Below are 13496 nucleotides of genomic sequence, written 5' to 3' on the forward strand. Positions count from 1 at the left end.
GCCGCCCTTTGGCAAGCTCGGCTGGGGACCCCGGGCTCCAGCACCAAGGGACCCTACAGGCAGGAAGGTAAGGGGCCTCGCCGCTTCGGGGGAGCAGGCAGCCAAGCCCACACATGTCCCAAGGCTTCAGCAAGATTTGGGACCCTTCTGCGCACCCCTCTTCGCAGCGACGGGGCTGGGGGAAGCTGTGCCTTTGCCTGTAGCTTCTTCCCCTGCTCGCATCCCTGGATCTGCCATGGGATGCCAGGCTGCACTGCTTGGGCATGCCAGGGTGCCCCACAAGGTGCCCATGCTGAGGGTGCCCCCAGTGCTTCACCCGCTTCTTCATCCCTGCTCTGGGATGTGCCCAGTTCTGTGGTGTGGGGACTTTGCCCTGCTGCTGCAAGTGCCCCTTCCCCATGGGTTGGATCCTGCCAAAGCTCAGCCCCGCAGATTCCCACAGAGGCAGCAAGGATCTGGTGGTACAGGAGGGTCAGGATGCACCCAGCACCAGCTGCTTGGGGGGAGCTGCAAGCGAAAGCACCTCAAACACCCAGGCACTGCCCTTATCCCACCCTGTCACCCCAAAGGCACTTCTGCTGCTGGTTTTGCACCCACATTAGTGTCACGGGCACCCCAGGCACCTCAAGCTCCCGTTCTGGTTGCAGAGATGCAGCCAATCTATGCAGGCAGAGCTGTGCTCTCCTGCATGCCCAGTGCCCTGCTGGGCACCCCAGGGTGCCCCCAGCTTCCTAGAACATATCCTGGAGCTTCCACCTTTGTATGCCCCCCACCAAGTTTGCTCTAGGCTGTATGCAAAGCAAAACACCCCATGCAGCTTGTAGGGGCTTCCCGGTGCTGACAAGGTTGGGCTCAAGGCAGCTGAGGGCTGGGAAGCTGACGGAACCACCAGGCATCCCCCAAATACCCTGCTACAGCCAAGAGGGCAAGCGGAAAGTCCCCAGAGCCACAGAGGGGGGATGGCCCTGTCCCTGCCCTCCACCACCAGATGCACTGGTTGTAGCAAACTCCTCAGAGCAAAGCCAGGGCTCTTCACCACCTCCTTCCTCTGGCTTTGGCTGCTCACTGATTTTGGGAAACTCACTGCTGGGTGATTTAGGACAAGGCAAGCATCAGAAGGGTGGCACAGAACTGAGAGGTAATGGTGAGTCCCCTCTGGAACAGGCTGGGTGGTCGATGCACCCCAAAAGGGATGAACCTTGTGAGATGAGCACAGACACCCCTGCACCTTCCTCCCTGCCCTGGGTGCCCGCTGTGTCCCCCATTCATCCCTCTAAAACATGCAAAGAGCACCCAAAAGCCCTATCATGCAAGGCAGAGCAAGGTTCCCTTTAACACTGTCCCTGATTTGGGTATGACCTGCAGGTCTGGCACAGCATGCAGCAGGGGACACGGAGACACAAGATGTGATGGTGCTGAAGCAGGGCAAGCCCAGCACTGCAGCCATCGTGGGGTGGACGTGGTCCTGGGCACAGTCCAGGGCATGGTCCTGGGCACCCTGCTCTGGGTGGCAGCAGGGGTTGGAGCAGAGGGACCCAGAGGTCCCTGCCAGCCTCGAGCACTTGGCACTGTGGTTTGTGGGGTGCTGCTGGTGCTGTGGTTCTGTGGGGCTCGTGTGGGGCAGGAGCTGGAGCCCCCAGAGCAGAGAGGAGGAGCTGAGGCCAGTGCTGGGTGCTGTGTGGCTGCAGTAATGCTGCCAAAGGGCTGCAGATGATGTTGGCAGTGGGGTTGGCACCGTGTCCCGTCCCCCCGTCCCGTCCTCCCCCTCGCCTTGCAGTTGTCCCGCTGCACTTTCCAATTGCGCGTCACTTTTGGGAGAGGTGAGGAGGTGCTGGCCGGGGTCCCTCGCCACCTCCCCATGCCCAATTTGGGGCTAGAGCAAGCCCGAGGCCACCTCAACATCTGGCACATCCTGCTGCGCTGCTGGGGACATGCTGGGTGGCCACATCCCCAGCTCGGGGCATGGCCGGCTGGCTGTGGAGCACGGGGGGGGGGTCCGCCGGGCGATGCAGACGCCGCCACCCCCTTGATTGGCGCTGCCGGGGACGAATGCCACAGCTGAGACGTTGGAGGCTACCTGAAGGACCCTGCATGTCCTCAGGTTTCACTCATGACCATCTGACAGCAGCAGCAGCTGCTCTGCCAACAGGCACTCACGGAGCCAAAGCCTCCAGGAGTCGAAGGAGAAGGAAAATCTGGCCCCGAAAGGTCTCTCCTTGGGATTTTGCTCTTTTCACCCAACGGTAAGTGCCGGATCCAGCCCTGGGACAATGCCAGGCCACCGGGCAGGGGCTTGGATGTCCCCAGGTTTCTCTTTCTGGCAGTGCAAGCTAGTGACGGGGTTTCACTGTGGGGACAGCGAAGCCCCCACAGTCGTCACCATTTCAGAAACTTGGTATTCTGGGGGTTTGGGGTTTTGATCCCCCTGTGCCAAAAACAGTCAGAAGCAGGGGGTAGAGTCCCTAGAAAAGGGCCAGCAGGGTGTGGGGACATGGGTGTCAGCAGCCACCGGAGCTTTGGCAGCGTTATGGGATGAGAGGGGCGGTGGGGGGAGGTGACAGGCCACCCATTTGCGAGTCGCCGGCCGGAGGAAGAAAGCAGTGGGCACGGCTGAAAAGTCACAAGTCGCCTTTCTCCTGGCTTCTCCTGGAGATCTAAATATAAACCTCGGCCTGGCCAAGCCAAGGTTGCAGGAAAGGTCTGTGCAGTGCCTCACAGTGTCCCCTTTCGGGAAGGCTCCTGTCCCCACAGGGAGGCGGGACGCAAAGGGACTCCTCTGCTGTGATACCGGGGTCGCCACGGTGCAAGGCCATGGTCCCCATCAGCACACAAACCGGCAGCACCAAGGTGCGACTCCGCTCAGTTTTGGGGTGCACCCCTGCAGCCCTACTGTTCGGGGCTCCCATTGCTCATGGGACCACTTTGAAACCCCAGTCTCATTTTGGGTTCAATCCAGAGGCATATAGTCACCCCAGTCCCCCCACACCCATCCCACTTGTCTGGATCTGGGGCTGATCTGCAGAGCAAGGTCTGCAGGAAAAGGCAAGCATTTCCTCCCCGCCCACCCCGTCACAAGGGGCTGCAGCGAGCAAAACATGCTGCAAAACATTTAATAGTAGACATGGCAGATGAGCATCACTTGCATAAAACCCTAGGGACAACAAGATATGACCAGTCAGTCCTCAGCTTTACAGGAAAGGTCCTGCACCTGAGGTTGAACGACCAAGGCTGTGAGCTTCTCCAGTCCATGCTAGGAAAATGCCTGATGTAGCAACAGTTCACGGGGACAGGGCACGTTTATGGGAACTGGGTAGAGCACACAGTGTCCTGCTTTGACTCGACCATGCTAATATTTGCACAGCACTTGCTGTTTTCCGTGCTGCAGTGTGTACGTAAGGGTCTGGTGAGCATCACCCAGGGCAAAGGGACCCCGTGGAGTGGGTTCATCTCCCGTGGGGAAACTTTGCTGGATTTGGGGTAGGAGAGAAACAGGCAGCAGGGAATGATGCCCTGAGCAGCACTGCCTCTGTGTTCAGCAGGTTGGGCTAAAGAGGTTGTTTTGTTTGGGGACAGGAAGGAGATCCTTTGGTGTAGATGAGGAAAGAGGAATATATATATATATATATATATACACATATACATATACATATATATATAGGAGGTATGGGGGTCTGATGGGGGAAAATGGGGGAAAATGGGCATCCTGTGGGATGCTGCAGACACCCCAATATTGCAAACCCCACATGAGCACCAGCCTGGGAACCTGCTCCCAGCACCACTCACCGGTGACCCCGGCATTTTGGCTGCCTGCACACCCGCAGGCAGCAGCGCGGCGCTGAGGTCCCCTGGTGAAGATGGGGGTCCCCGAGCCCACCTCCACCCTCCCTTCCCCCCCACCGTCCCCTCTCTGCCTTCATTGCCGCCATGCTCAGATCTTTTCTGAGCCTGACATGGGAGCTGCTGGCAGGGCCGGGAGGGAGGAGCAGGGCTTGGATGTCACCCGAGTGCCAGCAGTGGGCAGGGGGCAAGCGCAGGGTCCCCGCTTTAACCCTTCCCAAGCCTGCACCACGGCCAAATACCCCAAATAAACCCCAGCGGCCACCCATCCCTGGTCTCCCCTGTCACCAACCCCCTTGGGATGAGGTGACAGCCCTGCTCCCCTCTCCGGGCAGGACAGGGTTAGTGCGAGTTGCTGCAGGATGTTGCAACCTCCTATTTCCATCTGCGGCCAGGAGAATATCCGAGGACTTCACAGCTTCCAGCCTATGCGTGTGCCACCCCCACCTCCAAGTACACCGAGGTACCCTTGGGGGTAAAAAGGCATTAAAGTGCCCGTGTTCAAGTAAATCCAGGTCAATAGCGACTGGTGAATATAATAAAATTAATTTCCACGCGGCTCATGATGCCAGGTGTGGGAGCAGAGGCAGCTCTGTGGGGGCAGATGGAAGGGGAGAAGTGGTGCAGGTGCCCTGTGCTATCGCAAGGGTTGCATGAGACCCTGAGCAAGACAGGAAAGCAAAAATCTGCCACGCTTTCTTCCATTTTTGGGTGGGTTAGGAGAAATGGCTGGATAGGGTTGGTCTACGTGAATCCCATGTGGGGAAGGGCAGAGCAGGGGCTCAGCCGTGGTCCCAGGGGCTGGTGGTGGCATGCCGAGCACCACGACTTTGGCTCCCCAAAGCCAGCTGGGGAGGACAGGGACCCCTTCGTGAGCAGCTGGCGAGCAGCACCCTGGCTGCATGTGCAGGTGGCAGGTGGCATGCAGGGCAATGTATCATGTCCTCCAAGCAAAGCTGGGGAGTCCTTGTCCCGCAGTGCACCCCGAGGCAGCAAAGAAAAGATCTCACCTGCAAATCCAGCCTTTGGTGCATGCAGCTGTACCAGCGATGCCGGCACTGCTTTAACAGGCGGTGAGAGACCTCAGCTGGTCCACGCCAGGCTGGGGGACCGCAGTGACGCCGAGGAGCAGAAACTGGCTGCAGCATCGCTGTCTGTCTGTCCTGACTTGGCAAAGGCATTTGTCAGCACCAGCCTCGCTTGTTTTCCAAGGGCAGCTTTCCACAGACCAAGCCCTTTTGCTCAACTTCGGGCAAATCACAGCCTGCAGCACTTCACCCAGCTCCCCAGCATGATGGATGCTGCTTGGAAGCATCCTGCATTCCTGCATTGCCAAATATACTGAGTGGAGGGTAAAAAAATATGGTGGGGACAACAAGCAGCACTGGGAGGGTGATGTTCATGGGGACCATCAAAAACCTCAGTAATGCATAGTTTAATGCTGGCAAAAGAGGGATTATTTTCTTTCTTGCTCTCCAAACCTGCCGAGCCTGCCACCATTTGAAAGCAGAGCAGGGGAAAGGATTTGTGTTATTCTTTTAATTTGTTTTACTGGTGTTACTTGCTTGTAATTAAGCCTTAACATCAGCTCCCTTTAAAGCAGGGCAGCCTAAGAACTGTGAGCTCACAGTGGGCTGAGAAACACAGCAGCAGAGGAGACATGGTGACCCACAGCAGGGTCGGACAAATCGTTTGCTTGCAGAAGAAAAACTTGGAGACTTCGCATATCTTCCAGATAGGCTTTGCAAAGTAGTTACAGCCAAGCATTAAGGCATGACCATATATCTGGGGATAGTAAACATCAGACTCTTAAATAGCATGTTATCGTCTTACAGAAAGGAACATAAACTTGTTTATAAAATGGCTAATTTCGTCTGGCACAACTGAGCAGTGTTTATCCTAGTTGCTGCTAGAAACTCATATAATCTCAAACACACTAATGCAGCTCCAGGCCGTGCTCTGCGTGGCGTTAAATCATCCATGCGCGTGACTTAAAGCAAAGCTCTCCACCCCCAGTGCTATCCCTGGGCAAAGAAAAATCATTTCACTTCAGATTTTTCTCAATTTTACCCACTGTTTTTTCCAAATCTCAGGGAAAATACAGTGGGAAGTAAACACCCTGCAGGACTTTCTCAAGCTGTGACATCCCTAAAACCATTCCTGAAGGTGTTTTTTTTTTTTGTCTCCAACCATCAAGCTTTGCAACAAGGAGCCATGCCACCCTTTGCACTCAGACATCCCCAAAAAAAGCTTAAATGTCCCCAAGCTGAAACAAAACCCACGGCAGCCGATGGCTTCGCCACCCTTGCACACAGCTCCTGACTCCCCCTGCGTCCCAGCCTGAACCAAGCAGGGTTTAGGAATGCTTAAATGTGGCCCTTCTGCCATACCCCATGGTCCCTCCACTGAGCACAGTGGTGTAATGAGGTGTGAAAGGCAGCAGGGGACAAGGACATAGAAACCTCAGGTATTTAATCCTCGTAAAGTCTGTGGCCATATAAATGCTGTTGTGACAGCATGGAGCATCCATGTCCTTGGGCTTGATCTGAGTCAAATAGGTTTTTGTGGGACAGCAGTGGGTATCCCAGCCCACTGGGATTTTATTTTTTAAAGTTAAACCCTGGATTAACGCACACAGGGTTGGAGAGGGGAGCGGCTATGTGGGTCTGAGCACACGGGATGCCCACCTGCTGATTCAGAGCCTTCCATCTCCAGCCCATGGGCAATGCGCATCCTTGCCTTACAAGCTCCATTTGCAGCAGATTTTGTGGCTGAGAACCTGTCCCCAAGCCATGACTCATCCCCGAGCCCATTGCTCCCAACTGGGCCCAGCTGCATCAGCCGCCTCACCCCAACTTCCTCACAGGGATAAATGAGTAAGGGGTGGGTAGGGCTGGCTTATCCTGCTTGCAGGCAGCTGCTGGGTGCTCAGCTGGTGGAAGTGAGGTCTCCTGTGAGGTTTTGAGTTGCAGGCAATGAGGAGGGTGGTGCTGCAGGGTTGGGCACATGGGAGGCTTGGGTTGTGTGCATGGCAGGGTCTGGGGTCTGCTTTCAATCTCACCCAGCCCTTGAGTTGCTGGGTGCTGGTGTATCTCCCCATGTGTTAACTTCTCACAGCTACTGTAGCAGCAGGGGGGCTGTTAGAGCTCTCCTGGACCTGGCTTTGGTGCATGTGCTAATTGTTCTCCTGTTAATCCCTGCTGCAGGGTGTGCTCCCAGTGTTATGCACGGCGAGCACTTGGCAGAGCATTGCCTTGGTGAGTGAAGCTGATTTACACTTGTTGGTGAGTGGTTGTTTCCCATCTTGGACTTATGGCTCTATCAGCCTCTTTTGAGGTCTTTCCAGAATGCTTCTTATTAAAGAGGATGACAACTGACAGCAGACCTGTGGACAGGTGAGGACAGGTTCTCCAGACCCCAATCAATGACTTTGCTGTGGCACAGCAGATCATCATAGGGTTCCTGTGTTGTGGACATCCCTAGAGATGGACCCTCATGGCAATGGTGCCTCCACTTGAGATGCCCCACTCCTATCTCTGTGCCTTAACTTGGGTGCCTGGTCCTGAGCACGAGGGAGAACCAGTGCATCCCTCTGGGCTTAGCAGGCTGGTTCTAAGGTACAGGGAGCTCTGGCATTGCAGGTGCTCTCCAAAAACAATGCCCTAGGAGATGGGCTGAGCAGTTCTGTGTCACCTGCAGCCACCTGTCCATGCACAGGCCCACATAGCGGTCAAGAAACTCCTTCCCCTCTTCCTCAGCCCCCAGAAGGCTATTTTCTGTGCAGGGGTGAAGTGCCAGCTTTGGACAGAGTGGCTGTCCAAGTACTCTGACTGCTCACCCTGTTACCCTTTTGTCTGCCTTGATTATCCAGGACCAATTACACAGCATCTCTGGTAGCTTCCAAACTGCCCCTGTTATTTTGGGGGCTGACTTATTTTTGTGGCCTCAGAACAGCAGAAAATATCAGAAGAAACTAAGTTTCCATCAAGGCAAAGACTGCATGAAGCTGTTCCCAGTTGCCTGCTGGTACTTGGTGATGCTGAACTGGAGGTGAGATGCTTCTCAGTGGTGACCCATGGTGTTGGACATGGGCAACGTGTCCAAAAACAACACCCAATGAGCTGTGTACATGGTGGCTGCTTGGGGAGGAGGGGTGGGGGGTGGAAGGAGGTTGTTTTTATCCCTGCAGGAGCACTGTAGATGCTCACAGAGGCTTTGGGGTCCCACCAGCCCTGCTAAGCTGGTGCCAAAATGCCAAAAAAGGAAAGCATGCTGGTTTAAAAAAAAAAAAAAAAAAAAAAAAAAAGAAAGAAAGAAAGCACGCTCCTTAAATCTCAGCTTTAGTTGCTGTAGAGATAGAAAATAGTTTGAGAGACTTGCACTTTTTGATAGCTTGGTTTTTAAATATAGTTTAAAAAAACTTGTCCAGATGGAAAGGAAGTTTTGGTGAGCAGTCTCTTGTTCCCAGCACCTCCATTCTCTGGGGACCCCGTGTCCTGGGCAGGGCTGGGGCTGAGCACCCAGGCCAGTTCATGCCTGGGCAGCGACTGTTGCTGCTCCCAAACCACCTCCACCTATTGGAGATGCAAAGAGCTGGATCTTGGTTTCTTCTAGCAGTTCATTTCAGGCTGGGATGCACCAGGCTGGGAGCAGAGTCCAGCCCCAATGTTACTTCGGCACCTGGGGGTGGCTGTGTCCCTGGTGTGGTGGGATTCTGCTGTCAGCCCCACGCTGCTGTGGGGTTGGGGACCACTGGGGCAGGCCTGTGTTCAGCCCCTTCTCTTTTGGAAAGCCGTGACTAGAGGTGGCTCCGTGTGGGAGCTGCAGACCTAGTCCTGCACCTGCTGTCACCCCAGCGTCTCTGGACATCCACAAAGGGAACAGCGTGGGTGCATGGGACCAGGCACCACAGAAAAGCAGCTCACAAACACACAGCATCTTCATGGCCAGAGCAGTATCCCCTCGGAGCCCCTTCTGCTCAGCCCCAGGCCGTGCCGGTGGCCCCATTGTCTCCCTTTGCCCTGCACCCTACAGCTGCGCGTCCCCACTGCTGCAGGCCTAGTCCTCAGGGCCGAAAAGCGAAGCCGGTGCCACTCAGCCATGCTCCACTCCTGCGCTGGCTCCTGCCAGGGAGGAATGAGCAGAGTCATGGGGCTGCTGAAACCTGACTCCGGCCCTGATGGCTGGCGGCAGCTGGAGGCCCAGCCACCTCCGCCACACCACAGGCTGGGTGTAGCAAGCAGGGCTGGGGCCTTGCTGCGGGTTTTGGGGGGCAGCACCCAGCTGGGGGCCTGGGGGTTGGTGGGGAGCAGCACCCGGTGTGTTGCTGCCTTGTGGGGCAATGTGTGGCTGAAAGAGCCAGAGCACAGGCATGATCTGTAACGTAGGCTTGTTCAAAGTGCTCCACAAAACCCAGTTTCCAGGGAAAATGAGGCTGGGTACACCAGCAAGCTGCTGTGTCCTCAGAGCCTCCAGGACAAGGGAAGGGTTGGTCCTGCTGCAGCACCCACCAGTGTGTCCCTGGTGGGACCTGGGCTGATTGGAGCCAGATGCAGCCCTGCACCTGCTGGGCTGGTTGAAGGGAATGGAGAGAGCAGGTTTCCAGAGCTGCTCAACAGAGCCTGAAACGGGTCTAAGTTGGGAAAAATGCCAGTGTCATAGAGAGGAGAATCCAGCAGTGAGTTTCCTCTAACAGATCAATGTGAAAAGCAACAGCGGTGTCCTGCTGCTGTAGGCAGACCTGGTGGCAGAAATTTCCGTTTTGCTTGCTTCCATCAGGTCCTAGCTTTGGGCCTGGAGTGGCAAGTCTTTGGTACCTGAACTGGGCTGTGGTCAGCACCAGTCTGCGTTGGCAGAGGTGTGACTCAGGATATCCTTTGTCCTTTGCAAGGACAACAATTCTCCCCATATTGAAACGGGTTCAAAACTGAAAATTGGAGCTCTTGATTTCTAAAGGCTGCCCCTTTTCAGCAGCCCAAGGCTGCCTGACAGGCAGCAAGTTGATCCCATCCCTATACCAGCTGCGTTTTGAAGCTGATTGCAGCCCTGGAGTGCAACCCTGTGGGGGGTAGGGGCTGCTTGGGCACAGTGATGGTGTGGGTCCCTGCCCTTTGGTTGCATCTCGGGGTGGGCACTGTGCCGCTGCAGGGATCACCAGCCCTTGACAGCAGGAAATCCATTTTGCATGCTAAGATTCAATTCAGCAGCACTAGTAAGGGAGCGTGGCAGTCCCTAAAATTCAGTTATCCACCACAGCTTGAAATCAATACCTCCCTTTGCCTTTGCATTTATTGCTGGGATTTATAATCAGTAAAAGAATGTGTCGATACTGGCTGTGCACCTAGCATAGCTTTTCCCACCAGAGCTATAAATGTCCACTTCTCATTAATTACAAAGGGCTAGAAGTTTTGGTCTCCCAGCTTTAAGCATGGTTTGAGGTTGGGGGTAGGAGTACTGACACTAATGCTCTTTCAGGGGCAGCTGTCCAGCAGTATTGTGCAAAGCATTGGTGCATGGAGGAGTTGATGCTCAGGGCTCTGCTTGTTGGTGGGATGCTTGTGTAGGGGAGGGTGTGCATCTCCACACCTCACCTTCCCCAAAATATTGGGGCGCTGCTACAGGCAACACTGGTCTTGAATTTCCCTATTTCAGTATGGTTTTGGTTTGTTTTTTTTTTTTTTTTTTTTTTTTTTCTTTAAGCAAAACATCTTAATCTTTAGTTTTCAGATCATTTTTTTTTTCATCACTGCACTTCACTTTTTTTAACAATGGTGAAACCAGAACAAAAAACATTTCCCTCCACCTCCGACTCTGACACTGATATTTTTCAGAAAGCTAATTTTAGTCAACTTCAAGATTCTGGGTGAAACCCCATGAAACCAGCAAAATTTCCTGAAAATTCACCTCTGATGCAAGTTGGTTTTTGTGGGTGGAGCTGAGGCAAGATGCCACCAAGCAAGAACATCCCTGGTGCCCAGAAAGCCCTTGCTGGGTGCTACAGCCTCTGGGTGCTGTCACCCATCTGCTCTGCACCTTCTCTGCAATGCTTTTAGTTGCTCTGCTTCTCTGTGGAGCCACCTTATCACTTCCAAATGGCTCATCCTATTCTGGTTTGGAGGGTGGCCCTGTGGTAGTGCCACTATTGCTTTCTGGCTCGAGATAACCCTTAACTCCTTGCTGTTGGGCACAGAGCCACAGATCACTTGTGTGTCCTCATGGGGATGGGAGCTGTGGAATGGCCACTGGCCCATGGGACCGGGCTCCTCCGGCTCAGGACCCTCTTGCTCTGAGCCATGCAAGCTGCTTGCATATAAAAGCAAAAACAAAGGGGAAAGAGCAGGGGTGGTGCTACTGGTTCTGGAGGTGTCTGGTCTCATTGAACAACCCTGTCTTGTCTTAAGCTGCACATCGAATCAGCTGGCTGGTGCCAGGGATGCAGCTGCTCGGCTGGTGCAGTGCCCTGAGAAAAGTCTCATGAGATGGTGCCTCATGGTTGGGTCTGTGTGGAAGAAACGGAAAGGGTGCCTGCAGGCTGTGTGTGTCCATCTACGTGCAATCCATGCATCTTTTTTTATGATTACAACAGTTCTGGAGCTGCTGGCTGAAATAAAGCCACCTGCAGAAGCCCACTGAGGTCTTGCCACCATCCAGCTTCAGTAGCCAAGTCTCTAAATGCCCTCCACATAGCACCACCCAGCATCGACCCCTCAGCCCACCCTCTCCCCAGCAGGCCGAGCGCAGGTGACCTGCGAGCAGAATGAGAGCATGGCCGGCCTGCCGCACATCCCGGGCCCCGAGAACCTCCGCCCCTTCACCCCCGAGTCGCTGGCTGCCATCGAGCAGCGCATCGCCGAGGCAGAGGCGCTCAAGATAAAGCGGCAGCAGGTGGAGCTGCCCGAGGAAGAGGAGCTCAAGCCCAGCAGTGACCTGGAAGCTGGCAAGAACCTGCCCCTCATCTATGGTGACCCCCCCGTGGAGCTCATCGGGACACCCCTGGAGGACCTGGACCCTTTCTACAAGGATAAGAAGGTGAGGGACAGAGCTTAGCCCATGAGCTAAGCAAGACACCCTGCCCCTCCCCCCCCCCCCCCCCAAAAAAAAAAAATAAATGGACCTCCCCTTCTTTCACCTGTGCTTCTGCATATCTTCTGAGCCCACCTTGGAGAGCCACAGCCCCAAATTGCTCTGGTTGCTTCTCCTCTGAAGCAGAGCATCCTTTCCATTACAAATTCTCAAGCTTTTGGAGATTGAAAATATGCACAGAACCCTCGCCTCTAATGGCACTGCATCCTCCATGGGGGTTTAGGGATGTGCAGCAGGATTAATGCATCACCTCTTTTTTCTCTGCAGACTTTCATAGTCCTCAACAAAGGGAAGTCCATCTTCCGCTTCTCGGCGACTCCTGCCCTCTACCTGCTGGGTCCTTTCCACCCCATCCGGAGAGGAGCCATCAAAGTGCTCATCCATTCATATCCTTGCTCCACTGTTGCCAGGGCAAATCCTGATGCAGGAAGGGCCAACAGTTCTGCGAGAGGGCTGAGAGAGGTGTTTTGTGATGCAGTTCTCATGGGCAGGTTCCCACCATGGCCAAGAGCCATCCCAGTGCTTTTGCCCCTTCCCAAGGAGTGGGTTTGGGATGCCCTCATGTCAGTCAGCACTCCGACACCAAGAGCTCAAAGCATCAATTTGATTGGAGCAGGGAAGATGTCTACATGGTGGGCTTCCTAGGAAGGAGTCCAAGTCTTCCAGGTCTGGAGAGACTTGGAAAGGAAGGAACATGTTTACAGGGCAGAGGATCGTGTCCCATGTGGGTGGCAGTTGAATTTGGGAGCTCAAGGCATTCTTTGGGAGAGGGGAGGCAGAGGAACCAGGACACTGGGATATGGGAAAGGAGGCAATATGGGCAGCAATTGGACTTCTGGAGTGGGACAAACAGGAAGGATCTCAGGAGCAGGAGGGGTCCTAGGGCAGGTGGGAAGCAGCCCCACTAGGAGCAGTGACTGTGGCAGAAGGATCTGAGAAGTTGTATCCTGGGGTGATGGAGAGGAGGGAACACCAAGGAGATGGGAAGGGGAGCAGAAAGCGAGGCCAGGGCCATGCATGGGAGCAGGGGACTGTGGAAAAGTGTGAGCATGGGACAGAGCTGCAGGAAGAGTGAGTCAGAGCTCGGGGACAAGGTGGGAGCCAGAACAAGAGGAGCAGGAGTGCTTGCCTTCCTACCCCCATTAGTAGCCATGCAAAGGGGGAATTAGGCAGCAGCCCCAGCGTTTCTCCTTGACCAGGTTTTAAATTATTCAGCATGTTCATCATGATCACAATTTTAACCAACTGCGTGTTTATGACATTGAGCAACCCACCGGCGTGGTCCAAGAATGTGGAGTAAGTCTCTGCGGGTCAGAGGGGGATCCAGGCAGCCTTCAGAGAAGCGGTGTCCTTGGGAGATGGTGGTGGCCCTCTCGATCTCCAAAGGGATGTCTGTGCTCTGCACCTTGCAAAGGGCAGGAGAGTTTCAGAGCTGCCCAAAATCTGGTGGGGGCCCCCTGACAGGAAACCGCTGTCAGTTGGGTTGGGCTGACCATGGTGGTGTGGGGAGGCTGAGCAGATCCACCAGGCCAAGGAGCATGGAATGCCAGGTGGGAAGGGGGAAATGCAGCATTTTT

The 13496-nt window shown here is 54.8% G+C and overlaps 1 protein-coding gene across 1 annotated transcript in view; it reads left to right on the plus strand.

Moving 5' to 3' along the window:
* The window catches only part of SCN4A (sodium voltage-gated channel alpha subunit 4), a 46546-nt gene continuing 33050 nt past the window's right edge, over positions 1–13496 (plus strand). Inside the window, exons 1-4 of the mRNA XM_082778873.1 lie at positions 1–67; positions 11567–11865; positions 12187–12307; positions 13119–13215. Of these exons, the coding sequence (XP_082634999.1) occupies positions 11602–11865; positions 12187–12307; positions 13119–13215 (482 nt within the window). The 5' untranslated portion in view covers positions 1–67; positions 11567–11601. The remainder of the gene's footprint in view (positions 68–11566; positions 11866–12186; positions 12308–13118; positions 13216–13496) is intronic.

This window comes from Aythya marila, assembly GCF_965140915.1.
Source record: "Aythya marila genome assembly, chromosome: 25".
Classification (NCBI taxonomy): Eukaryota; Metazoa; Chordata; class Aves; order Anseriformes; family Anatidae; genus Aythya; species Aythya marila.